Here is a 27583-nt window from a genome sequence, read left to right as displayed (position 1 = left end):
TCTACTGACTGTAACTAATTTGACCTGAGCTGACAAGCCCATGATTTTACCACAAAGAGAAGTAAGCCAGAGGGATCCGTTTTAAGAGCGAATGGGTAACAGCGGAAGGGCTTTTAGAGTATGGTTTCTGATTGTAGAGGCGCTGCTTTTGATTGGCGGGAGTAGCAGTGCTTCATGGTTACCCATTCAGCTATGTGCAGTCAAAAATCACAACAGACTCGTTCTTGCCCTTCTTTGTTTCATGTTCAATGATTTTAATGCCTGACATGATAAAAAATGATCGACCTGTAATTGAAAAAATCTACGTTTCTTATTTTATTACTTGAATTCAAAAAGGGTCTCAGAGTTGCTATTACCAAGAGCAGGCCGATTTGGTGGGGAGCTCGTTCACGGTCCATCTTTCGAGAAGTTTGGAATTTCCAACTGGTCATTAAAGAAACGAAAAACTTGTTCTACGCGGTTCGCCAATGGGTCTTTGATGTCTGTTGACGTTGAAAATATCGAATTCAATATTGACAAAAGACTGGCTTGCGAATACGTCTCTGGCACAGTTTTTCAAGCCTCAAAAGACCTACTAGAGATGGCAAAAGCCTTCTGTGATCAGATAGTTCTGATTTCTGATTTCACATTGATGATTCTTCAAATTTCAATGCCTTAATCTTGAATTCCCTAAACACAATCTGTTCTGTGCATCAAATCTTTAGAAATCATCTCTGTGGGAAGAATCCTATGAATGGGATTATATGAAGAATTTCTAAATAATTCGATTTTTTTGCCTCCCTCGCACTTTTTGTTAAAGATACAAAGCTTCATATCTCGCTCCTTAAATCCTCAATAACCTCTCCCTTGTCCAAAAGTATGACTAAGATGTTAGTATTTAGACTGAAAGTTAAGCATACGAGACTGGTTGGGGGGACATCAAATCCTGCTACCATTCACCAATGAATGAATGAATGAATGAAGCTAGCAATATCTAATATCTCCTAACAGACAATTAGTTTAATGAAAAGTCTCATTTTTATTCAATTTTCTCTTGTCATGAGATTTTGTATGGTTCGGAATTAGGTTTCTCTCCGAATCCAACTAGGCCATATGCGTAGTATGGAAAACAGGCTAAGTCGAGTGACATGTTCCCATTATCAGTATTCAGTTAGACAACCCCGGTCATGGATGGAGAGTGTCAAAGAAGATCTTTTGTTCCCTCGAGTGTCACCTGGGCCAATCTCGATCTTTTTCTCCCACAAAAAGTACTTATTTGCCTTCTTTCCCAAGGGCAAGTAATCTGGTCATGATTAGACTCGACGGACGTAATGAAAAGTGTCGGTGGGACATGGGGTATGGGCGCAATATCTTGTTTTCCAAGTGATAACCATGTGTCGAACTCATTGAATTCTTGGACTTTCGGAAACTATCCATTTTCACGATATAAAGAGCGTCGCACTGACTTTCTTGTCATTCACGGTTTGAATCACATCAAAGCCTCATCAAAACGTCAAAGTTACTAGGACGCTCTAAGTTGTCGTCCGAATCGAAGGACCAAGGAGACAGAGACTCTCATGGTCGCTCTTTGTCGTTCGTTCATTCTGGACACCACCACCAAGGGAGTGGAGACCATTTGTATTCATAGGAGGCTGATAGAGCTTAACCGTGCCCCCCCCCCCAACCCCCCAAAAAAATTGAACGTGTCGAAGGGTCTAATCAATGGCAAAAACTGGTCAGACCTTCTTGGCCTTTGGGAGATTGTCCAAGTAGGTGGGCTTGTCTTACTTGGGACCTGTCGATTTGATCACGTCACACCGTGATGGATTGGGATGAAAAAGGTAAGCGTGCCCACGTGGGTCAAGTCCGAAAACGTACAATCTACATACTCCCCACCACGAAGTTTTAACCATTTTTACACAACTTTATATATTGGTGTAAAGGTTGTGTGGCGTAATCAAGTTGTCACGCATGATACTGAGCAGGAGATAGGACGTGGAATAGTGTTGGTTCCTTTAATGAGGAAGGTGCTTGGTTCGGTTTCCTTCATCATTGTCATTGTCAGGGAAACTTGGGGTTAGATTAATCTGTACATGAACAGATGTAGAACCAATTCAAAACAGAATTTTGTTCAATGGAAATACACAATAAATAGTGTTGATTGTGTGATAGCTGGCTCAATTGACTGGTGAAGCCCAACTATAGTTGCAAACACCCCTTGAGATGACGCTTAAGAATCGAATCATGTTGTGAATTTCCCTTGTTCTGAATGCTTGCAATTTATTTTCATGCGATTGTTTTTGCTACCAACTAACTGAAATTTTGAAATTTTGATCAAACAACCTTACTTTTTTTGGCTCGTTTCTTCGAATATTTAACCTGACAAAGCTACAAAAGTTCATTCGTATTCATAACTAACATCCTCGTCATGAGGCACCCTTCATCTAGAGAAATGACAAGCTCTAACGAAGTCCTTTTCCAAATATATGACTCGAGAATCAGTTTTTATTATAAACGCCTTCAGAATAGATTTTGAGTCATTTTGATCACAATGTTTCTTATAACGGCATAAGCTCTTAGAGTCTCTGGTTATAATTTTAGGGGCTGTTTTCTGCTCTAAGCTCAGTCCTCCCTCTGGCCCATTCCGCTGAATCATAGAATCATTATTATAGGCTAATGTTGCTACCATTGATTTCCTCCAATTCAAACGATAAAGGTGGAGATGTCAATTTGTTTTGCATTTTTTAACCCTAAATTAAGTGTCGTGACACGGAAACATATCTTATCTAGGTCACGAACCTCTAGAAATATGGGCTGTGAACGAGCTTCCCGCCAAATCAAAACTGCTCTTGGTTATAGCAATTCTGAGCCATTTTTTCGAATTTAAATAAATAATAAGAAACGTAGATCTTTTCAATTACAGGCAGGTCATTCTTATATCATTTACTTGTAAAGTGGTTCGTTTCAAAGTTATGTTGTCAAAAGTTCATATGGCTAGCTGGTTCTGGAACTCATTGAATGAGAGCGAAAGAAAGGTTGGTCATGGCCATTTTATTGTTGGGGAATCCAGTTATTTTCGGCCAGGCGAGAAGGCCACGGCCCTCTTAGGGTGCTGATCACTTTCAAAGAACCCATCGTTCATCAGAAGGGAGCCTGGTAGTTTCAGTGAAAAGTGGCAAGGAGTAAGTTCCATTAAAAATTCCATCAGATAGCCATGCACGAAGAGAAATTCTTACCAACAGAGGATTCATAGCCCAAAAAGTGAAAAAGGCACATTGTGAATGCTGACAACAGTGGTTTTTCAAAAAGATCCTTCGAACCCGCGTATCGGTTGCCAGTACTCAGCTCATCAATAGTTGTGACAAAAGTGCTTAGAAAAAGAAAAATGCCAATTTTAAATCATTATTAACAGTTTACAAATAATCGCAAGAACTGTCGGATGAGATGAACAGAGGCTTCTTGCCACCCCAATTATCGCATTCAGTAGGGTCATATGCATCTGCTCACGCATGTAGTTTTTCTTGATCAATGTGAAAATGAATTGTTGTGTTACGAATGGAAGTAGCCATAAAAGACAAATAAGTCAAAGTATGCAGCCACTTGCCATATTTTTGATGGCACCCTAGCATGTCAAAAACCTAGTTGATCTGTATCATAACATAATTTTGGATCCCGAATCTCAAACGTGTTGGGACATGTCAAGGGACATTGCGGAAATATCGAATTTCAATTAGGGGCGCCTCCAAGCGTTCCACATCAAACCTAGAGCTCATTCTATTCTTAAGCAACAATAAGCATCCACATTAACCAAGAAACACTAAACATACTAGATAGTAAACATATTACGTAGATCCCTGTACTGAATACGAAAATTGGAGTTCCTCCCATCACTAAATCATAAAAAAACACGAATTTTTTCGCCCAGGCGAGGCGGGGGAGTTATTTTTATCATATGGCATATGTTTAGTACCGTTTAGCAGGCATTCCCATCTTTTCTGCTCCTTACTAATGTAATGTACAGCTCCCTTTTTTGAACCAAATTGTCTAGAAGTGGATTGGACACATCGCACTGTCTCTCACATTAATATGTTTAAGAGCACTGACAATATCATTTCTTCTCCTTGACACACTCTTGTGTCAGCGCAGCTTGAGAGATGTGTTCCATCAGAGTGTCAAATGGGACTAATTGATCTGAGGGTACTTTCCATGTTTCAGGTGACATGTCGGATGATGTGCAGAGGGGATGCTTCAATAGCCAAATTGCTTCTTTCATCATTGACGACGACAAACAGGACGCTTCAAAGGTCGAAGGGTGCATGAACATTCCCGAGAAATACGGAGCAGGCAGCATTTGCCTGTGCCGGTCAGCTCTGTGCAATGGAGTCCAATCACACCAATCGTTCCATTCAATATTTCTTCTTGTGACAACCATGACCTTGCTTTCCCTACGATACGTGTCCTGGACATAACCTCGAGACTTTGTGTACGTATTTGTGTCTTTGTATGTTACTGAGAAGAACTTGAAAAGAATCTATTAGAAGCTAATACAAAAGAAAATGACTTGACTTGAGGTTGCGTGGTTTGTTGGTATGAGCTTGCGACGAGTTCTAGTCTAAAGTTACCTTTGTGAAGTTGTTGGGCGCATTCGGCATGACGTTTCCACAAACTCGGCAGACCCTCCTCAGCCGCAATAGCCAATCCTTCTCTTAATCCATAAATGGCGTTCACAGGCCCTGTGTGATGGTAGACCCTGGCTTGGTTGGGATAGCAATCCCAATATTGTCCCAACCAATTCATATCCAAATAGAAAGATTGAGGCGGGGACTTTCGAGCCTTGATAGTTTCCCTAAGGACGATATGAGATTGATTACAATAGTAAAGAAAATAACACCTTTGCGGATTGATCCAGGAGATTAATGGGAAAATAGCACGTGTGAAAATATAACATATGATATTAAAACATTGACTTTTTCCTCGACCTCATCAGAACACTTGTTGTAGGTGCTTACGTAGGTCTATTATGTACAACTTTACAATCTTCAAGGGACCGTATTTGCGTGTCCTTAAATACAAGGCTCAAATGTATTTCCATAAGAATCTAACCTGAGATGGCAATGCCATCCCAATTCACGAAACTAAAGAACACAAATTCACCAAACCTCTGTTTAGATTGTTCAACAAACCATCTCGTACTTCTCATCCTGAAACTCCCCAGTTTCTCCTTGACGGATAAGAATAGAATGCCTCTCATTCTCGATAAGTACACTTGATTGCATTATTTGCAGGTAACTGATGTTAGTTGTAACTTAAATATATAGAAAAATAGCCACTGCTCAAACTTACACCGCCTTGGGACTGAACGAGATGGGAGCCAAACCCGGAGGCACGCCCAGCACTTTCTGACTTCCCGTGTAAATGACATCAATCTCCAAATCATCAGCCGCGACGGGAACACCTCCCAGTGAGGCGACCGTGTCCACAGCAAACAAAACGCCCATGCTGCAACCAAAACGAAACAAAAAAAAACTCGTCAGTTTGTCCAACCCATCAGCAATTCTCATATCGCTGATTCCCTCTTCTCTCGTCTTGAAACTTGTCCGTTACCCTTGAAATGTTGGTAGTGCTGAAGAGTAGTTGTAGTAATACGTAGTAGTAGCATGTCAGGAGGATCATCTCGAGTCGCCCCATTTCCTCCCGGGCCGCTACCAAAGCCAAGGAGAATGCCCATAATTGAGCCTGACCTCTTGACTCGTCTGGAATTCACGCCTTCTGGGATGTTTACCTGGTTGTCAGTTCTCACTCTTAAGACACCAATGAATGCCCTCCTCTCCGATTCCGATTGATATTTTTGTGATACTTGATCAACATGAGAGTCACTGCACAACATAACCTTGTTCAAACAGATTCTAAAAACCACCCAGGTTGCTCTACTCATCACCGATCGGATGTGGTGGCTCTTGAACGGACCCAGGTTGGAATCTCGGAATCTGTTGAATATGACCAAATACGGTTTGGGGTAATTACGCCATTTTCCAGCCGACGATCCATGTTGGATGCCCAGCTTTGGACAGGAGAGACCTCTTGTCCGATCACCACCTGTCGCCTCACCAATCACCCACCGAAAAATGAGATCTTGAGGGACTGGTAGCCGAGATTCGGCAGGACATTTCTATCCTATTAATAGCCATGCAAGGTCTTTAATCTCAACCAAACTATCGCTTCTCGCAAGGAGTACAAACAGTTTCCTAGGGTTGGCTAGTTCATAAAGCACTTTTTGATATGTTGTACCTATACTAGTGAATTGGCAGGCACTTTTGAGTAAATTGCGTTGGTGTGCCTGGCAATAGTTTGCTTTCCAGAAGATGGCTGAAGCAGTGAGCATTCCAAGTTGCAAGGTGGGCTTTTTTCTGGGCAGCGAGTCACGGACCCGTAGTCAGTCAGTGGCGTCTTGTCTGCTCTTAATGAAAGAATAGCAGGATAGAGATACATAAAAGCCAGATTATCCCGACTGACTTCCCTTTGCGCCAAAGTCAACGTCGGAGTCAGATGCCCCTCTCTCTCTAGCTTTGCTCCAAAGATCGAGTGCCAATGTTCAAGGACGAATGAAATGGCTTTAATGTTTCTGATATAACTCTTTTTGAGCACTATGGAACGCCCAATACTACAACATCCTTAATGGAAACATTCGAACACTTTAGTCATTGAGGGAGGTGGTTTGGGGGGGGGTTGAGTTCAAATTTTGCTTTCCTTGTCTTCTCCAACGCCTAATTGCTCTGTCATCCTCTGGATTTTTTATTTCATTTTGTATACAAAATTGCCAAGATCAAAGACAATAATTGGCTGGCATGTCTAATTTAAGAGCCGACGTTGCTAATCGTTAATCCATTAGTTTTGACCAAAGCAGATGAAGCAAATTGTTTATCCTTCATTTGAGGAAATAAAATGTCAGAAAAAACCGTGTTACATGTTACATGACGCAGAGGTGCACTTGTTGAAGGGAACTTGTTCTCACCTTCATCTCATGTCAATGTCAGTAAGAATAAAGACGGTGGAATGACGAAATAGAATATTTTATCTTTGCTTCCCTTTGGAGTACTATCGATCCAAAATAATAATTTATATTTTTTTCCCCGAAAGCAGAAGGATTAACATTAAACGGATTAACGAACGGACTGAAAAGTTGGTGTTTAAACGCAATAAAACCGTGAGGATGTTAGTCAAAGACCAAAAAAAAAAAAACAATGTTATTCGTCAATAATCCACAAAAGCCTAACATTTTCAATTAAGAATTACCGGTTCAATGCCCACATTTGCTCAAAGGGAGATGGTGATTCCTCAACCATCAACTCCTTGGAAGGTATAAATAGGCAAATTTAGGTTGGCATTGTTGGTGTTGCTGTTTGCTTATATTCCTTCGAAATCAATCATGAAATAGGGCTAAATCACGAGGAGAGGGTTACATCTTTCTCCCTTGGTTTGATAATGGTTTTAGTTTCATTTCGAACCATCGAATGAGTTGAATAAGCAACATTTTAGAGCTGAAGGTGAGAGTGAAGCGTAGTAGGCTTATACTTATGTTGTAGCCAATTTGACCAAACTCAGCGTCAATGGTAAATGGACCAAGTCTAAATATATGACCCAACAGCTGCTGCTGTTGTTCCCGATCATGAACAACAATGTGACTATTTTCGGCACAGCCTCATTGAGATGCAACTGGCTTTTTCATCTCGGAACGTAACTTTGGCTGGAATGGCAAGTGATGGGGGTGATATACATCATCTGCTATTGCCAATGCTCTCTTTCGATATTGTTCATTTCCATCAGATGACAACCGCTCACAGGTGCCCCGTGATAAAGCGCGACATGACAGAAGAGTAGGGTGCTGGGAAATATTGCAACGTCTCTCCTATCAGATGCTTGATTTTGTTCTCGTGGGGACTTTCAAAAATTGAAGAACTTCATTAATAGTCATAAAGATACTCGAACACTTACGCGTACTTCCCTTGAGGTCACGGTACTCTACAGACTAATAAAGTGCTTCAGTTTGGTTTGTCGGGACTCTGCGGGGAGACAGATGACCCGAAAGAAAAGTGAGTTCAACGCCCATTGTCAGCTCATTTGTACAACCCCATGAAAATGACAATACGATATAACTGTTAGACGGACCGACTCAGTGGCCTCCATTTCTTTCACGTAACATAAAACCCAGCAATCACAGACAGCATCCTTGCTTCAAATACTGCCATACATCCCGCTAGAGTTCAGACGGGCTATTTTTCCCCGATCGTTGTGGACCTTCAAGCCTGGTCAGATGCGTTGGCTCAGGCCACCATGGGAGAATCAAGCATCTGCCAACGACTTCCGTGTCAAAATAAGCCGTTATGGCCGTGTTATGATCTCTCGAATGTGGTGCTGCGAACAGCATAGAGAGCGAGCTAGCGAGCCCCTTTTTTATGATACTATAAGTCGTCATATGAAAATGGCCAAAGTTGTCTTTCTTTTCGTTGAGCGAGTCCATTTGATTCGCAGGTAGAACAGCATGACGTTCCCAAATTCACTTCCTGACAGGTATAACTGTGGGTTGGTTGATTGTGTGTGAGTGCAGAGAGAGATTAAAGTTTTGGTAGTGGTCATGAAAGCTGGTCGTCTGGATGATTCCAGGATGGATGGAGAGCAAACAAGCAAGCACCACAAATGGTTGGTTGAGTAGTGAGTGGCGAGGAGGGAGAGGAGAGACTGAGGGTAACATGTCATTATCCGTTTCAGGAAGAGGAGTGGAGCACTCACCAATCCAGGATTGGGAGGGAGTCCACTCACCTTAGTAATGAGGCTCCAGCTCGAGAAGAGACTGATCTAGGGCATTGGAACCTATCTGTGAATTGAATGTGTTGTAGTGCTTGCTTTGGTGGAAAAGAGAAGGGGGGAGAGAAGCATCTATCTTTTGACCGTTTTGATAGATGAGCTTGTTTTCCAGCATCTCAAGAGTAGCTCACCACCTTGTTGGTGGATGGGTTAGGTTCTCCACACCTTGCCAAACCAAACCATTATAGCATGGATTGTTGGAGCAGGTGGGAGATGTCAATATTTTTTCTTTCCAGGAGAGCATGGAGAGTACGTCGGTCGGAAAACATGCATTGAGAGCGCCCAAATCGGGTGGCTACCATTTTGGGCTCAGAATTCATCTTGAACATTATTCAGTAATCACCTTTATCTTGAACAATGTTTCAATAGAAGCAAAAGCAAATTCAAGCTCTTCGTGAGCAAGGGCAAAACTTTGATGGAAATCCCTCGAATGCTTGAAATCAGGGATGTGCACATTATAAAAGGCTTTAACCGTATACCATGCCAGGGATCATACCATTAATACTTTACTATAAATTGATACACTAAGACATATCATTACGTGTTGCCTATAGAACAGTCTTAAAACTGTTCATAGGTCATGCCTTGGGACGATGAAATTATGCTTCGGTACGATGTAAACAAGTAAGAGGGGATTTCTTTAAAGAGCGCCAGATCAACCTTTGGTTTCGGAAAAGAATCATACTTTGCCGGACTAATTGTAGGATGTACTGGAGCCAGCAATCGCTTCAAGTATAGTATCTAAAAATTGAAAACCACCAAACCAAGGTGTGTAAGTGGAATAAGCCATTGACATAGAAAGGAAAACATTTCTGCAACACATACAGCAGCATCCTTTCTTTGATAGGACGATAGCGACATTTATTTGGATGATAATTTTTTGCATTTTATGCATTTCCTCAGAATGCCAGAGTCAGAGAGCTCGTTTCCGGTGTTTCGAGGCTGCTTTTGAAGCATCCTTTATCGTTAGTTGCAACTTTTGTCGAACTTTCCTTCCGGCATGTGAAATTGGCATATCTAAAAACCTGTATTCGAAAAAGTGTTCCAAATTATATGCAGATTAAAGAATGCCTTAAACTTTTGACGGGGACTTCATGATGTCTCACGTACCATATTGCCTTTATAAGTGATCTTCCGTGGCCAAAGAATGTGTACAATCATTACCCTGGACGAGAACTATTGAGCAGATGGCTTTTATGGAAATTGATTCGCATTTTCTTTTGCCCTATTTTCAACAATACATCTTCATACACGCACACCCTTTTACCCTCAATGAAACGAGTCTCTGAATGAAATACCATCATCATCAGCTTTCAAAATACCAATCCCGAAAGTCTCAAATGTGTCTGAAAATGAATTCCGTCCGTTGAAACAACAACTCTTGAGTGAGGGGTGCCCATTTTTTTCCCTCGCCCAGGTCAATTTCCGCTCTTGAGGATCCTTGGGAACCAAAGCCATGAGTAAGCTTCAGCACAATCGAGAGTGGTTCTCATTCATGAATTATTAGTGGCAAGACACGGGGATTACACAACAGAGAGACCAGAAGAAGCCTCTGCCTCGCCCCAAGCACACGTCGTCGACGTTCTTGATATGCAGACTTTCGATCCGCTACGATGTGTACGTCTGTGTGATGTTGACATTCCACGGGTTTTGCAACTTTGATAGATGCAAATCTTGACAGCATTCCTTTGTGAGGCGTTGTCACATTACTCTACTCGGTACGTATATATTGGATAGATGTACAGTACTCGTATATACGTAAGTAATGGTGCCTCTAAATAATTCAAATTGAGGCGCCTCTTAAAAACGTGTTGTCGCGATCTGGAATGGGAAGTGCATTCGTGTGCTCGGCATATTCTCGTTCGATTGGGAAGAATTATTATTTATTTTCCAGTTTCTCTTCGTTACGTTGAGGTGACTAATAGGAGTTCATGCCTGAGCAAGCTTCCCTCGTCCAATTTTCGAGAAGAACATGATCCAAGATTTTCGTGGGATCGCTTTTCAATGGCTCAATGGCTGTTTGTCCGATAATGCCTTGGCGTTTTAGCGACGCGATTGTCATTTTCCGGATTCATTTTGGTCTCAGAGGTGACAGTATCTATATTCTTTCTGTGTGAGAACTGAGAACCTCTCTCTCTCTCTAGATCACTCGTTGGTCTCGTCCACCTCGTGTACAAGCTGCTTTAATCATGGTTGGTGGACTTTCCTCCATCACTCACACATCCGGTCATTATTAAAATGAATGGAACACTCTTTTTAGTCCATGTACAGACAAGTTTGGACATGATCAGGCTGGATTTGGTTTTATAGACTTATTTGCGATTGCTAGGTACACCGGAGTTACTTGTTGTTTTACCCGATTGTTGACGAGATCACGGAGATGATGGTGGGAAAATCCACACTGGAGTCATCCGTCATCATTTCACGTGATGTGTCCTTCCAAGAGCTCCTAGTATGAACGTGTCTCGTCTTGAAAGACATCATTTTCAGCCTCATTGGACACAAGCGGAGAGATCCGATGACCATTATTCTCTGTTCAGCTCTCTGTCTGCTTGTCTCCTCTCTCTCTCTCTCTCCTTTTTCTTTCTTACGATTGATTAGGGATAGTCAGTGTGATTCGAATTTCTTCTTTTCAAGCAAGCGCTTTTTTACAAACTAAATTTCATAAAAGTTCATCTTTGCCAAATGTCGGCGCAATCATAACGAATCATTAAAAAAACTCTATGAAAATCTAACGAATTGTTCCAACTAAAACCATAAGCCAAAATCTATTAATCGCTGATTTCTTGCCTCTCTCAGAAAATTCTCGCATTAACAGATATCCAAAAAAGCATAACCGTCTTTAAATGCAATGAAAGGGAAAGTGTCTGCACAAAAATAAATCATCAATTGTCTTACCTACCATGGCATTCAGATATAAAAATGATTATGCATTCTATTTCACTCCTGGATCTCGACCTATGCCTACATCTCATAAACTCGAGAGCGTGTCGTCACTCACTCTTCTTCAATCGGGACGAGAAGTGCGAGAAGGCGAACCAGAGAGGACAATTAGGATATTTTTGACCATCTTCATCCCTAACAATTGTCATCTGTGGCATGTGGTTCTTAAATTTAGCTCCATCCCAAAGCCTCACATTTCATTCCACTGAGCGAAAATCAACTCAATTCCAATTTTAGAGAACTCTATATTTTTTTTCAGCTAAAAAAGAGACCAATCAATCACCTTCTCACAGTTGGCCATGGGCAAAAGTGAATACGAAAACAACTAAACTCGCTCCCAAAATACGTATCGCATTATATCTAAATTGTCAATGATTTTTTTTGAACAGTCGGGTTTCACTTGTGAGACGTGAATAATTCGAGTCAGCTGTCAGTAGAGCCGACCAAGAACGTGGTTATTGGTTAATCCGTGTGCCGAGATTGAATAACAGATAGGGACCATCACCATCATCAACCCCCCGAACCAATTGACAATCGTCAAATGGACAACCAACAAAAGAAGGGTGAAAGCGCCAAGCTTGACTGGCCATTTTCTCTCGCTTCATCTTGAAGCGATCCACTTTTTTCCGATCTATTCCGAGATCAATCAACCCTCGGGATCTCTAATCCTTTGCCAATGCCAATCTTGAGTAGTCCGGTCTCCCTCATCAGTTGTTAATTTGGATGTTTTCCAAACTCTGGGAGCAAATCAAACTGGACCATCTCGATGGATGGATGGCAGAATGAACGCAGCATGTGCTAATTTAAAAATCATTACTCGTCATCCCCTCTTGTTATGATTCAAGTCAATACCAGAGCTCCTGAATTGTTGTGTTTTTGCTCTTATTTAAGTCCACATTTGTCTGGCAACTGAGGAGAAACCTCCCTCCCTCCCCTGAGAGAGCGAGAGATAAATACTCTCCAAGTGGAAAATGGAGCTTTTTGTCCCAATCACATCCTTGGTGGGGTGATTTTTTTTTTACACTGATGGGAAAATGAATTCGTCCAGGAATGGCTCCAGGTTTCTTAAACAAGGCTTGAAGTTGAAGAATTATGCCAGTGTCGGTCGGCTCGATGGGGGGGGGAGGTTTTTAAAGCCGCACATGTGTCATGGCGGGTCTAATCCTCTCGCGCCTTGCTTGCTCTTTGTATGTGTATATCCAGAGGAGATTTGATGAAAAGCTGGCGATTTTCCATTGAAAAGAAAAACTTAATACCAAAACTGAGGCCATCGAAGCCAACGTTGTCGAACTCACTCCCCAGTCCCCACCCTCCGACCCTCCAAAAATCGTGTTTCGAAAGCCAAGAGTGAAGATTTATGTGAACGAAACCAGGATATATGAAGAGACACTTATTTTCCCCCCCAGAGGTGAGACTCAGAACATCTGTGAATATATTCCAGTCCCCGCCTGATTGATTGAGGGATGCAACTCGCGGACTCGCGGATTCATCTGGGGTTGTCAAAAATACTCTTTTTTTTGTGGCATGACTCGTGCTTCTGACGTCGATTGAGCTTCACGGGTTGTGGTGAACGGAGATGAAAGCGAAAGAACGACGCTCTTTTTCCTCATCAAGCGAAAAGGAGGCTTTGCATGTGTTCATAAGTTCATATGTTCAGGTCTCGAGGGTGTTGCCCCCTGCTCGTCAACGAGGGTAGAAGTTCAACTTGCCGCGATCTCGAAATTCTCAAAATTGAGACGAAAATCAAGGGGTTCGATGCCTGATCATATATTCTATGTATATATAGATATGCTATAGATTGAGTGACCTAGAACTATGAGATTATGTGTGGACACTTGACAAGGATGAGACTTGATCCTTTGTGATTCATTCACACCTACCCGGGTCCGAGTCAAAATTGAACAAAAAATCGTCAATCACACTGCCATGGAAATGTGATCTATTCATCTCTGGAAAGCTGGATTGACATTTTTTTTATTGCAGCTCTTTTGTTACCATTGCCAGAGCACATCTGTGAAACCCCATTTCTTCTTCTTTTTTTGAGACTCGATGGAACCACTAGTGGCCAACTCCTTCAAGCACTCTTGTTGCTGATGGAGGATAGATAGATGGATAGATGGATCGAGGGATGGATGGCAGGTGCCTAAGAGAGTCCACCATACTCCGCAGGGCCACAATAACGAGTAAGTACGCAAGAGCCCCGTGAGCCATGATCAAATAATTGTGGATTTCCGGCGAATCCTCCCAAGAAACAGGTGATTTTTTTTTTGCCTCTGTCGCAAATGACAAAGGAGGAAATCACACTTCCACACACCATGAATTCATGAAATATGAATTTTACCTCGGCCAAAATAGGTCAGAGAATAGAAGCCTGCCAGGAACATCGGACAAGGGATCGATGCCGACCGAAGAGGGAGCACAAATGTCAGTAGCGTCCTTGTGCTTTGATCGGTCATTTTCGACCCGGATTAATCGCTCGATTGTGAGGGTCAGTGACAAGATTGACAAAGGTATGTCTTTGAGCGCGACGTCAAGTTGGGTGGGAAGTGAGAGAACTACTTTCTATTGACAGCTAGCCAAACCCGAGATGCTCAAATGATCTCACCGGAAAGACAAGATCTCCATTTCAGACCATAATTGACCAATTCCTGGCCTGACTGAGTGACTGAGTGGTTGGCTGGCAGGATGAAGTACTGCTTCTAGAACAAGAAGCACCAGTAGTTGTAGCAATAGTACTGAGAATGAACGCATAGGAAAGCGAGCCAAGTGGAAATTGTCCAAAACATGGGACAATTTGAAAGGGAAATGATCTTTCATACATGGTCATTCATTCATTCCTTCGGCCAGGAGGGATCTTGTGTTTCATGCATAGCACACGAAGTAGTAAAGCGAGTCAGATTGGTCAATGCGCAGCCACAAACAGATCCAACTCACACAACCTCTGCACCTATGGGTGGTTACTTGATCATATAGAGCGGGTGTTGCTTAAACGAAACAAGTCAACACATGAAAAATGGAGATGTGTGCGACCACTTATGATGGATAGATTTGTCGGTCACTCATGGGTGAACACGTCCAAACTTGTTTTTTTTTTCCTTCGTGTTTCTCAGGAAGTGTATTAGTGAGTCAATCCTTTGGCTCTTAGCATACAATAACAGTACTTAGGGTACTGTTGATCGCACAAACGAGGAACGGAATGTCTGCTCTTTGAGACTGGAATGAATTGACCTACGGGTCCTCAATCATCGATTAATGAGAAATTTACAAGGTGAACCAGCTTGCCCCGCCTTCGAAAATAGTTTTGAGTGAATTAACCGGCGGCAAAGTCCTTTTGTTCTCCATTCCCGCTGAACACCTTCTGCCTTCTGGCTCCTTGCTCATTGTAGGAGTAAACAAGATCAAATTAAAGCGTGAAGCAACTCTATCGTATCGAAATGAATCGGCAATCTCTCTTCCACTTACTTACCCATCTGCCCTCTTCTTCTTGGTATTGTATTGTTGTAGGTAGTCCCAATAAATCGACCATTATCTCAAGCCAAGTGCGAGCATTCAAGATCCCGCTTGGACAAGGATATTTCCCTTGCTTCCTAGTTCTCCTCCTTCCTTCTTTTCTTTACAACCTTTATTTTTTCATGATGCGTCTTTTCAAGTGTGTTTCGGACGAGTACTCGATCCTATAATCGCTCGTTGATGTTGCCTCTCCATATTCAATTTCGCAATAAACGATAACTGGTATTTAAGACTTGTGATCTATCGCGGATAAGAGTAAGAGGCTCGCGTCTCATTTTGAATGAATCTTCATACCCTGCCTGGTAAACGTCCAGAACTCGCGAGGGGCAAGCCAGACGAAAAGGGGGCGAACTTTAAAATTGAACGTCCGATAAAAGTTTTGAACAAAAAGCAGCTGTTTCCGGTCGCCCTCCTCGCTCGCTTTTCACGAGACTGCTCCCTCCCTCCCTCCTTCTTTTACAAAGCCCAATCTCTCGCTCCTCTTGAGGATTGAAGCCGGGGAGCGCACGCCTTGTTTGGAGAGCTTGGCAAAGGAAATCGTCGAAAGATCAGTTCCCCGTGACAGTTCAAGTGGGACGGACGTGAGTCATTACTTCGGATAATTGTCTAAATACAAGTGAGAGTGAGTGTCCAATTAGCTTGTTCACGATGATGTCCCCGTCGTACTCATTGCCTTGGTCATGTGCCAATCAAGAGGATTCGGCTTTCCATGAGCCCGAATACTCGAACGAGTATTCCAATCCGGAATCCTATCATTCATACAACCATGGATCCGAGTCATGTCAAAGCTCACCATGTCCGGATTACGAGGAGGTTGACCCACAATTCTTGAAGAAGACCAAAGGACTGGTGTACAATTTGGCATCAGAGGGCATCTTTCAGTGCCAGAAGAACAAGGACGGCACAGGGATCAACTTGGACAATGATCCCATTACCAAAGAAAAAATCATGCAATCCATGATCTACTGCATTCACAAGGTAAGCAAAGAGACATGGAACATCACATTCTGCTTTGGCTGATGAGAGAGTTGATCTCCCGAAAACAGTTAGGAGGGAAGAGTCAAGTTTATCTCTTTTATTTTTCTTCTCTTTTGTGAGGCTTCGTGTCCGATCCGGCAGGAAATCGCTTATAATGGATCCCTGCTAAGCTCGCTCGGTTTGGGCCACTGAAAATCTGGGAATTTTTCCCCGGACAACCCTTCCGCGAATTAGTCGTGGAGTGTGTGAATAACCAGCCATGGTTTCCCTTCCATTAATAAAACATGTTTGTGAAGTGGTCGTTGGGAGAAGAAGTAGCAAAGTCGTGGTAGCATTAGGATGGACTCGTCTACGTAGAGCTCAGGTACCTGCTACAGGACTGAAGGAGTCATCCAATTGGTGGCATTCAATTATGGCTTCATTCAGAGCTGAACGAACGAAACGTAACACAAAATTTCATCCAATTTCAAAACTCAATGAACAACTAGGACCCTCTTTGTGCGCTCAGTTCAATGACGCACACCAACAAGTTGACATTCAATATTATGAACAAACAGACTCAGGCAGTACTGATTAGGGTGGGTGTGTTGCCGCTGTGTCTTTGTGGTAGTGGGGTTGGTGTTGGTAGTAAAAGAAATATTGCCAAGATATCTGATGGCTGACTCATTGCTATGATGAGCGGAAGTTTGATTGCTCATCTCGCCGACATTAGATTATTGTCAAACCCGTCTCATCAAGTTGCTTTGTCTTTTCTATTCTAGGACGAGGGCTGCAAGTGGAGCGGTCAGCTCAGCAAGCTCAAGGGTCATTTGAACACCTGCCAGAAGGATGCAGTGGCGTGCTTGAACCAATGTGGTGCCAAGATCGCCCGAATGATGATGGAGGACCACATGTTGTACACCTGTACCAAACGCCTCGTTCCCTGTCAGTACTGTCGCAAGGACTTCACGGGAGCCACCATCGATGACCATCAGACCCAATGTGGATTTGAACCCGTGCACTGTGAGAACAAGTGCGGTCAGAAGATCCAGCGCAATCGCCTCAAAGCCCACCAAGTGAACACCTGTTCCAAACGCCTAGTCACATGCCAGTATTGCACCCGAAGCTTCACGGCCGACACGCTCCAGAGCCATCACAAGAAATGCCACTTGTTCCCCGTACCTTGTCCGAATCGGTGCCACGTGGGAACCCTGTCCAGAGAGGACATCGAACCCCATCTGGCTCAAGAGTGTGAAGCTATTGTACTCCAGGCGTGCCAGTTCCGAGAGGCTGGCTGCAATTTCCGTGGCTCGCGCTCCACTTTGGACCAACATTACCACGAGTCCACCCAAGTTCACCTGGATCTCATGTGCAGCCTGGTTCACAAGCAGCAAGCCCACATCAGCCAGCTCACCACCCAATTGGAACGTGCTCACACCAACTACAACGGTGTCCTGCTTTGGAAGATCAAGGACCTCCGTGCCAAGTTGGATGAGGCCAAATCGAGTGAGGGTCTTGAGCTCGTATCCATGCCTTTCTACACATCGCAATGCGGATACAAGCTGCAAGCATCACTATTCCTCAACGGCAATGGCGGTGGAGAGGCCTCTCACATGTCCGTGTACATAAAGATCCTCCCCGGAGAGTTCGACTCCATTCTCAAGTGGCCTTTCAAGCACACCGTGAGTTTCTCGTTACTCGACCAGAACGAGGATCGCAAGCAGGCGTGCAACATCGTAGAATCCTTCATTCCCGACCCCAGTTGGCCCAACTTTCAACGTCCCAGTCGCCAACCGGATCAGCTTGGCTTCGGGTTCCCCAAATTCGTGCCCCACGACATGATGGAATCTCGGGATTACATCAAGGACGACTCTCTGTATATCAAGATCAGAGTGGACCCGAGCCGGAATGTGGCAGTCTAACCTTCAGCACTGCCGCTTGCTGCCCCAAAGATCCTAGTCTGTTTTCTATTTAAATCTCATCTCAACCATGTATATCAGATCTCCCTAGCAAATACACCAAATATTACAGTCCACGTCAGTCATGTATGTTCCCTCCCTACCTGTGACATAGTTTCCCGAGTCCTTCAAGGTTTTGCACCACACCGGTGGAGGATTCCCCGTGGGTGACAAAGAGAAGTTTCGGCTTCTCAGCTTCCAGACCCTTCTTGATCTCCTCCAAAGAGAAGGATCCTCCGGCCTCTTTTTGAATCATCTTGACATTGGCCCCTGAAAGAAGTGAAACCAAATGCATGAGCAGCAAGCACATACACCTTCATTTTTCCTCTAATTAAGGTTTGTAGTGCTGAGGCCGAGTCCGGACCCGAGTCTTTTATTCGAATTTGGAGAAATTGGCCAGACTCATTCATTTTTTTATTGGATCTCTGCAAAAAGAATACCTCAACTAGAACTCATCGTTTGGCTCCCGATAGACATCAGATTTTTCAGTTCAATGTTATTTTCTTTTTTTTTGCGGACTTCTTTACAGCTCCTGGGAATGGAATTCCCAGCAGGACCAGACGAAAAAGTGGTTCAGTTTACTCAATTTTATTTTCATATCATATTTAATCGACCATTGAACCAGCATTGGTGCATCTGGCTAGACCTTGAATATATTAATCTCATTAGACTTTCTTGCATACCAATTATTCAATTTGCACATCGCGCATAATTTGGCATGCATCTTAAACGGCATCATAGTAACCCTTTACAATAGGCAGCCTGGGCCATTTGCCACCTCACTCCGTCACGAAGTGACATTATAAGAAGCCAGTCTTTGAAAAGGGATTTAGCCTCTATGTTAAAGCCTTGTTCAGTTTTAAGAAATAACACAATGTTTTCACCAGACTCGAGTCCTTTGCTGGACTAGACAAGTGGGCAAAAAGTTAAGCAATCAGAACTGCTTACCGAATTTAAAATCGAGTGCTCTGTCATATTAGGACGATATTTGGCTTATTCACAGGTCAGAGCATACTACTTGCTTGATTCATATTTTTGGTAGCAGGAAGAAATTGATTTGAACCTCTCAAATATCTTTTGGACTTATCTAAGCTTCAGCTGAATAGGAAGCAGGAAAGCGAAATGTTCATGTGAAGCATTTGAATAGAAATAAACTGGCGATTAAGGGGCAGTTACCAAAACGAAATCATACTCGCATAGAAGGGAACATTTTCAAGTCAAGAGAAAAACAGGCTTTTGGTGACATTCATGTGAAGTTGAAAAGGTATTAAAAAACCTTGAACTATTCTCAACACTTTCAGTTATTGCTCCTTTGTTCAATATCGGTCTTTACACATAATTCTAAAATTTGAAAGAAAAAAAAAAATATTTTAAATGGTCGTTGCTCAACATTTGTTTTATCAGGTCCAAATTGTGACTCAAATAGAATTGAAGAATTGACAGGAGTGCGGTCGTAACTAATTGTAAGTATGCTTAAAAGTATACTGCATATTCGTTTATCTGTGTTTAACTACTAAGGAATTGGTCAGCAAAAGGCAAATTTATTTTACCTGGTGTTTTATTAGTAAAGTGGCCATTGATTTGCTTCAAATTTTGTCGTGGTAAATTTTCATTTCGCGCTATCGTGTGCAGATTGGATTTTCTTTCCCGTTACGAGCTGCTTGTGTGTGAATCAAATATATGTTTGCATTAAGACACATGTATTCAGCTAAGCAGTAGCTGGTCATTGATTACATGTACGCAATTCTTACGGGTATAATTAATGTGAAAATGTATGTAAGTGTAAAGGTGCAATGTTTTTTTAACAATTAAATTGAACGAGGTCAAAGGGGTTATATTAAAAAAGGGCAATAAATGAGACCACCACATAATTTGGGAGATCATTTTTTGTTGGGCTTAATTATTCCTTGTCAATGGATCAAATCGCAGTTCCACTTCACATGCCCTTGAAAGCAGTATATATTTTAAGAGGTATAATGTTAATACACTTGGATCGAAAAACCTCTTTTTTTCATTTTGATCATTGTTTCCACATAGCTAATATTTATATACATATTTGCTATGGGCTTCAAAACTACTTGTGCTTCAATCGCCCGTTCACTTTTAAAATGCTGCAGATTACAAATCTCGCACGGAACTCTGTACAATCTTTGAACGCAACCTCGGAGACCCACCAATGATAGGTTTTAACATACAATGGACTTGAAAACACTGGGCTTTTTGCTTGGTTCTACCAAAGACACTTATCATCAAATGATGACCAGATTTCTTTCCCTGCAGAACAATAAAGGTCTGGTGTGATTTGTTATGCCGATCTTACCGGCTCTTGTGGCCATATCCCCTGCTCTTTCGCCCCAGATGCCGTTGTTGGCGATGAGCACGATATCCCCTTTCTCCAGCATGTTGACCATCACGGCCTCCATGGCCGCATGACCAGTGGCCGACAAGGCCAAAGTCAAGGCGTTCTTCGTTTGGAACACATATTGAATCCCAGCCTTGACATCATCCATGATCTACATTTGATGGCGAACAAGTTTTGGCTTTAACATTCTTAATTACTTTGCAGATCATTTGAACCGACCCACCTTCTGAAACTCGGGATGAAGATGACCCAGAGTGGGCAGAGACATGGCGTTCAAGACCCTTTGGGCCGAGTTCGAAGGACCCGGACCCATCAGGGATTTGGCCGGAACCACGATGGACTCCTTGAGCACCTCCGGAGCGTTCACTTTCAACGAAGACATGTTCAAGACTGATGTGCTGATCTTTACCCGGAAAAGTAGTTTCAAGCAACAGGTGAGTGATTGCAGAACGAAACAACAACACTCACTGCTTGCTTGGGTTTCTGAGGGTCCTTTTCCTTCCTCTTTGAGAGCCTCTAGCGCCAATCAGAGCACAGGAAATACAAGTGATACCGGCAAACAGATTGTCGGTTCTTCTATGACCTAGCTACTCTTCGCTAATCGTCATGGGAAGACCTAGTGATAACTGAAGAACAAACTCGAAATCTCGAGAATCTGTACAAGAACTAGTTTTTCTTTTATTTATTTACTATTGCGAGAGCTTAGATAACACAATCTCCATGGTCACAAAACTGGTTCCGAGGGCAATCCTTGTTTGTGGAGCATTGCACACATTCTCGGAGGTACTTGTCGCAATGTGGCATTTCGGACGGGCAATCTTCATTGAGGAAGCACTTCTTTCGGGCGGCTTGGCAGGTGCTCCGTTGACATTTTTGATCTGCGGGACATTGGCGGTCGGTTCGACATCGGATTGTAGGAGGGGGTTCTTCCACACGAACGCAAGCGTTGTGATCGCAAAATTGGCCGGATTTGCAATCATCTTGAGTGAAGCACTCCACGCAGGTCCAGGAGTATTTGTCGCAATTAGGCAAAGCTATGGGACACTCAATGTTCAGTCGACACTTGATGGGACCGGATAGGCACTGGCCGTCCTGGCAGGTCATATCTGTGGGACAATCAAGATTGGAGCGACAGGAAGTGTCCATGACTTGAACATCCCCAGTGAAAGAGTCATCCGGGATACAGTCCCCAAAGTTGCAGAATTCCGTTGGGGCACAATCTCGCTTGGTGAAGCATTGGATACACTTCAGTAGGTACTTGTCGCAATTGGGTAGGGTAGCTGGACAATCCTTGTTCAACTGGCAGTTGGGATTGGGTGGCTTACAGAACCCGTGTCGACACACCATTCCGGACCTGCAGTCTCGGGGGGTATCGCATTCACTGCATCGACCTTCCTTGCAGTATGGATTGGACCTTGGGCAATCCATTTGCCGGATGCAAGCCACGCATTGCTTTTGGTCCGTGCAAAATGGTTTCGGGGCAAAACAGTCTGCGTCTCCTTGGCAGTATTTGGGGAATCTTCTAATGGAATGGCATCTGTTTGTTGAGGTGTTGCAATGAGGAGAGTCTGGTGGACAATTGGATTCATCTTGGCAACCCTTGATGCACTTTTGATCTTTGCAATAGAAGCCCGGGATGCAATGCCTCGTATTCAAACACTCTTGACAATTGTGGGTGATTTGGTCGCAATATGGGTCCGGTGGGCTGCAGTCCTGATCTTTTAAACACCCGCCATGGCAATTATAATCGGCACAAAACTCTCCGGACTCACAATGTGCGCTTTTAGAACACTGGACACACTTGAACAACTATGGAGCACAAACTGGTTTGGTTGGGAAGACACTGCAATCTCGATCTGTTCGACATTGGTCAGTGCATTGATCATTACTGCACATCAATCCAGAGGCGCAATGGTCGTTCACGCCACATTGGACGCATTTACTTGATTTGCAAACTGGCTTGTTTTCGTCCGGACAATCCGAGTCAGATCCACATCCAGCTTGGCACGTTCTATCCGGGCAATGGAATCCTTGGCTACAATCCGAATTGACAAGGCATTCAACACAGATGCTCTTGGTAACATCACAAGCTGGCAAAGGTCGAACACAATCCTCGTTTGATCGACAGCCTTGGATGCAGGATTGATCTTGGCAGAATGAGCCCCGGGGACAGTCGGACGATGTCAGACAAGCTACGCATTTCGATTTTGAAAGATCGCAAACAACGTTCAGGCCAAAGCAATCTTGATTTGATCCACAGCCAGATTTGCAACTCATATTGGAACAGAAATCGCCTTTGGGACAATGAGCAGAATTCCTGCATTCCTGGCATTGACCCCCCTGGCAAAACTTCCACTCCCCTAAGCACTCATTGTCCTTGGAACAGCCCCGGGAGCATGAATGGTCTCTGCAAAACGAGCCAATTGGGCAATGGGATTGATCCAGACATTGGACACAAGTCCTTGATGACAGGTCACAGAGTGGAACAGCTTGTGGACAACTCGAATCGTCCTGGCATCCTTTTAGACACTTGGAACCCGAACAAAATTTATCTTGCGGACAATCTTGGTTGGAACGACATTCCTCGCACTTCCCTGACATTTCTGAGCAGATTTTATTAGTGTTGTCGGTGCAATCGGAATCCTCTTCGCAAGAATCCGTGCATTTGTTTTCGCTACAATGGAGACCTGCAAGACAATCGGAGCTCTCCATGCACTCTTGGCATTGTCTTTGGACAAGATCGCATAAGGGCAAATGAGTCGGACAATCTTGGTTCTTGGAGCATCCTTGATGACATTGGAGATTTTCACAAAAGAACCCCACTGGACAATGGGCGGATTTGGAACATGGAACACATGCCTGGTCGTGGCAGATCATTTCAATGGGAAAACAATCCTGGTCAGTCTCACATTGCGTTGTGCATGCATGGTTTTGGTCGCAGCGTTCGCCTGTGGAGCAATCTTCATTCCTGAGGCAAACCACGCACGTTTTGGAGGAAGCGAGGCATTTTGGAGCGCTTTCTGGGCAATTATCGTTCAATTTGCAACCAAGCAGGCATTGACCATCATCATTGCAATGGTTTTTGGGTCCGCAATGGGACTGCTTCAAACATTGTACGCATTCGAGCCCATCGCAATATGGATGTGATGGCAAGCAATCTCTAGTAGAAGTACATTTGTTGGAACATGTCCCTTGGGCGCATCTAAAACCCAGATTACAATCACTGTTGACTTGACATTCGACACACATCTTAAAGCTTGTGTCGCACTTTGGTTTCTGTTTGGGACAATGAGAATCGTCGTTGCAGCCGGATTCGCATTTAAAATCTTTACAATATTGTCCGTTAGAACAATGTTGGAAGCTAACACATTCCGAGCACTTTTGCAAAGGTTCGGAACAATGTTTGAATTCACCCTGGCAATCAGAATCGGATTGGCAATCCAATGAGCATTCAAAATCACTGCAATAAGCTCCCTGGTGACAATCAGTAGATTCCAGACACTTTTGGCACGACTGAGAGGACAAATCACATCTTGGCTTCGACTTGGAACAATGATCATCTGATTCACAGCCTCCAACACATCTTGCTCGGGAACAAAAGTGTTCCCGGGGGCAATGGAAAAACTCTTGGCACTCGACACATTGAGAACGAGCCTGATCACAAATGGGGCTGTCCGAGGGACAATCCTCGTCGTTTTCACAACCCTTGAGACAAGTTCCAGTTTGACAAATGAAGCCCTTCCTGCACGATTGCTTCTCGGGATTGCACCCTTGACATTGGTTCTGAGCACAATTTGGCTTAGTATCGGGGCAATCCGATTGATCAAGACATTGAACACATGTTAGAGATCCTAAATCGCAAATTGGAGAGTCGTTGGAACAATCTGAGTCCGTGGAGCACTCACCCTGGCAAATGTGTTCTTGACATTTGGGCCGATTCATGGGACACGCGGAGCTGTCCAAGCATTGAACGCATTGATGCTTGCCTGGCTCACAAAAACGGGTAGGCTCAAAGCAGTCCCGAAAATCCCTACAGCCCTGAGTGCATGCGCCACTCAAGCACACTGATCCAGGGGAGCATTCGCTGTCTTCCAAACATGTCCCAAAGCATTCACGCTCTCTGCAATAGGGAAACATAGGAGGGCAATCCTGGTTCACCAAGCATCTGACACAGACAGATTGTTCCCTGTCACAGACTGGTTTAGTGTCCAAGCAATCAGAGTTATCTTCACATCCCTCAATGCATTTATTAGTGATGCACTTTAACTCAGCTGGACAGTCCTTGTGAGATGTGCATCTATCTATACAATTGCCTTGAGAACACACTGGTTCCAGCAATGGACAATCTTTGCGTGTCAAGCACTGAACGCACGTCTTTGTCTTAATGTTACATCTGGAATGAGGCTCTAATCGGCATTGAAGGTCACTGAGACATCCTTCATGGCAATTATTGGCGAGGCAATGGAATCCTGAAGGACACCCTTCGTCAGAAACGCATTGCTCGCATTCGCCATCCACACACAAAGGATGATTTTGAGGACAATCTTGATTTGCAAGACACTCATGGCACGAATGAGATAGTTTGTGACAAAATCTGTTAGGAATTTGACATTCATGATTTTCCCGACAACCACTTCGACATGTTCCACCCAAGCATTTATGACGCTTGGAACAATCCTTGTCGATTGAACACTCGTTTGCTTGACACTTGTGTTCGTTGCAAAATGGAGCATTGGGATTACAATCTAAGGGGAAGAGACATTCGACACACTTATTTGAATCTTTGTCACAGATCGGTTTGGGATCACGACAATCAGAGTGTTCCAAGCAGCCTTCTTCGCACGAACCATGGAGACAAATCTGGTTGACGTCGCAATCTTTCGTGCTCAAGCATTCGAAGCAAAGCTGTGACTTTGGCTGACATTTCTTCCGAGCACTTAACCCAACACACTGGTCGTCATTTAGGCATTCAGCTCGGCACACGTCCATTATTGGATCACAAAAACCGATCGCACATTTCTTCATCTCTGAGCAGGTTTCGTAGCAGTCTCCTTGAAAGCAGACGGGTCGTTCCATGGGACAATCTTCTGATTTAATGCATAAAACACACGTCTTCTCTTGAGGATGACACACAAGACCACTTTGACAATCGCGATCTTGGTGGCATACCAAAGAGCAATGCCCAAGGAAGGCACACTTCTCATTTCTGGAACACTGAAGATCTTTGGAACACACTCTTCGGCAGATGCCATCGCTTGTAATGCAACGTTGCGAAGCATGGCAATGACTAGAATTCGAGCATTGAGTGCAGACGTGCTTGGACTTAATGCATACAGATTTACCAGAATGGGAACAATGTGTGTTCTCCAGACAGACGACGCAAATTCCATGTGCTTTGTCACAAATTGATTCCACTCCCGTGCAATCTGAATCAGTCTTGCACATGGGAAGGATTATCTGCGGCACATTTAGGCAAGTTTCATTTTGACATTGACCACTCTGACACATTTCGTTTGAAGTACACTCCACGCACTCCTTGCTCCAAGGGGAGCATATTGGCCGGAATGGGGAGCAGTCTTGGTCGACGAAGCATTGTCCACCCTTGGCTAAACATTTCCCTTTGGAACAGACCTCTTGAAATGGGCACTCTTTATCAAAGAAGCAAGGGGGTTGACAAGTGCCATTTCGAGCACAAATTTCATTTTGTGCCAAGCAATCGCGATCTTCTTTGCATCCCACGCAAATGGATCTCGAACGGTCACAAGTCCTCTTCGTTGCGTTTTGGCAATCACGATCTGAAGAGCACACATTAGTGCGTTCACATTTGAAGCATGTTCCATGGTCGGAACATATATCTCCTGATTTCGAGCAATCTTCGCTTACAAGGCATTCAACGCATTTGGATTCCTTCAAATTGCATTTGCGTCGTTCCATGGGACAATTTCCATCTCGCTTGCAGCCTACATTTAAATAAAAAAATGCAATGTCAATTGGGCCTCAGGGTACCCGAGAGATTCTTTTTTTACCCAGATGGCACGATTGCAAGGGCTTGCCAAATTGATCTTGGAACGTTCCCACCTCTTCACTAGTTCCTTTTTGGCAATACACGTCCACACTGTTTGGATATATATCCTCGTGGGGATAATACCCAAGATCGCATTTGACGAGTCCTCTAGTTCCAATGGGAACAAATGATGATGATAACGATGAAGACGACCCTATCAAGTCTACAGAGTTGTCCAATATAACATGACCAAAAAATATCTTTGGAGTGGAACAATGGCTTGGAATGCAATCATGATGGTCGCAAAACTCGGCAATATCACAGTCCTCGTTGGATTGGCAACCTGTAGTTGCAGCTTGAATCAGCTTATTTGTCAAACATTTCGTGAGAACCAATAATTGACGTTGACTTTAGTTCTTAGTCTGTGTTGTTAATAGATCAAACTGGTTGCGTTCTTACCTGGAATACACTCTGGAACGCGTCTCCCGTCTGGCAGAGTCCAATCTAAAGTGTTGAGGATCACATTTTTGTGGCACAGAACCGTGACATTTTCCATATGCTCTCCATTGACTCGTGTTGGATTGAGTCTAAACCCGGGATCACACTGGAATAAATGGAACGATCCTTCTTTGAAATCCTCTCCAACCCTGATGAGTGTCCCATAATTCCTCTCAGTCTTGTTGTCACACTGGAGTGGTAAGCAATATCCTAGGAGTGGATCACATCGTTCATGTTCCATACACTGGCCTTTGGAACAAGGTTGGAGACAAGGGGTTAATGAGGATCCATCTAGAGTCCTCCATATGGGGCTAATCTCGTCGGCTTCGCATTGAATCTCGACCATGGTCTGATTGGATCCAGGAATCTGGAATCCTTTTTTACAAATCATTTTATTTCTGGACAAATACCCGGAGGAAGAAACACGTTCCTGAAAGTATAGAGGAAGACTTCTCATTAAGAGTAACCTTTTATGATCATTCAGTAATGATCGAGTGATTATGTACGCCC

The 27583-nt window shown here is 43.6% G+C and overlaps 4 protein-coding genes across 8 annotated transcripts in view; 2 read left to right on the top strand and 2 right to left on the bottom strand.

Moving 5' to 3' along the window:
- LOC131882361 (uncharacterized) overlaps positions 1–4544 on the top strand; it is a 29575-nt gene extending 25031 nt beyond the window's left edge. For all 3 annotated transcript variants that reach the window (XR_009373481.1, XR_009373482.1, XM_059229488.1), the window contains one exon: positions 4195–4544. Coding sequence is in view for 1 of the 3 variants with exons in the window: in XM_059229488.1 (XP_059085471.1) it covers positions 4195–4448 (254 nt within the window). In the remaining 2 variants the exon portion in view is untranslated. The remainder of the gene's footprint in view (positions 1–4194) is intronic.
- The window catches only part of LOC131882358 (alanine--glyoxylate aminotransferase-like), a 51589-nt gene extending 30405 nt beyond the window's left edge, over positions 1–21184 (bottom strand). The window contains exons 1-6 of one of the 2 annotated variants that reach the window (XM_059229483.1): positions 21040–21184; positions 20795–20974; positions 20530–20722; positions 18314–18479; positions 5323–5478; positions 4602–4825 (exon numbers count right to left, since the gene is read on the bottom strand). In XM_059229483.1, coding sequence (XP_059085466.1) covers positions 4602–4825; positions 5323–5478; positions 18314–18479; positions 20530–20722; positions 20795–20953 — 898 coding nt within the window. In that variant the 5' untranslated portion in view covers positions 20954–20974; positions 21040–21184. Of the gene's footprint in view, positions 1–4601; positions 4826–5322; positions 5479–18313; positions 18480–20529; positions 20723–20794 lie in introns of both variants that reach the window. The other variant, XM_059229482.1, reaches the window with a different exon arrangement.
- LOC131882356 (TNF receptor-associated factor 4-like) lies at positions 14985–18291 on the top strand. Of its 2 annotated transcripts, none has more exons than XM_059229479.1 (2): positions 14985–16272; positions 17034–18291. In XM_059229479.1, exons 1-2 carry the CDS (start codon positions 15943–15945, stop codon positions 18171–18173), a joined length of 1470 nt encoding a protein of 489 aa, XP_059085462.1. In that variant the 5' UTR covers positions 14985–15942; the 3' UTR covers positions 18174–18291. The 2 variants fall into 2 exon arrangements, with proteins under 2 accessions (XP_059085462.1, XP_059085463.1); XM_059229480.1 differs by lacking the exon at positions 14985–16272 and adding an exon at positions 16315–16636.
- A 1049-nt stretch (positions 21185–22233) lies between the features above and the next one.
- LOC131882352 (prestalk protein-like) overlaps positions 22234–27583 on the bottom strand; it is a 6146-nt gene continuing 796 nt past the window's right edge. Inside the window, exons 3-5 of the mRNA XM_059229473.1 lie at positions 27035–27503; positions 26598–26918; positions 22234–26531 (exon numbers count right to left, since the gene is read on the bottom strand). Coding sequence (XP_059085456.1) covers positions 22381–26531; positions 26598–26918; positions 27035–27503 — 4941 coding nt within the window. The 3' untranslated portion in view covers positions 22234–22380. The remainder of the gene's footprint in view (positions 26532–26597; positions 26919–27034; positions 27504–27583) is intronic.

Source organism: Tigriopus californicus, chromosome 6 (genome assembly GCF_007210705.1).
Source record: "Tigriopus californicus strain San Diego chromosome 6, Tcal_SD_v2.1, whole genome shotgun sequence".
Taxonomy (NCBI): domain Eukaryota; kingdom Metazoa; phylum Arthropoda; class Copepoda; order Harpacticoida; family Harpacticidae; genus Tigriopus; species Tigriopus californicus.
Note: the sequence above shows the minus strand (reverse complement) of the source record. Positions and strands in the feature narration are given on the sequence as shown.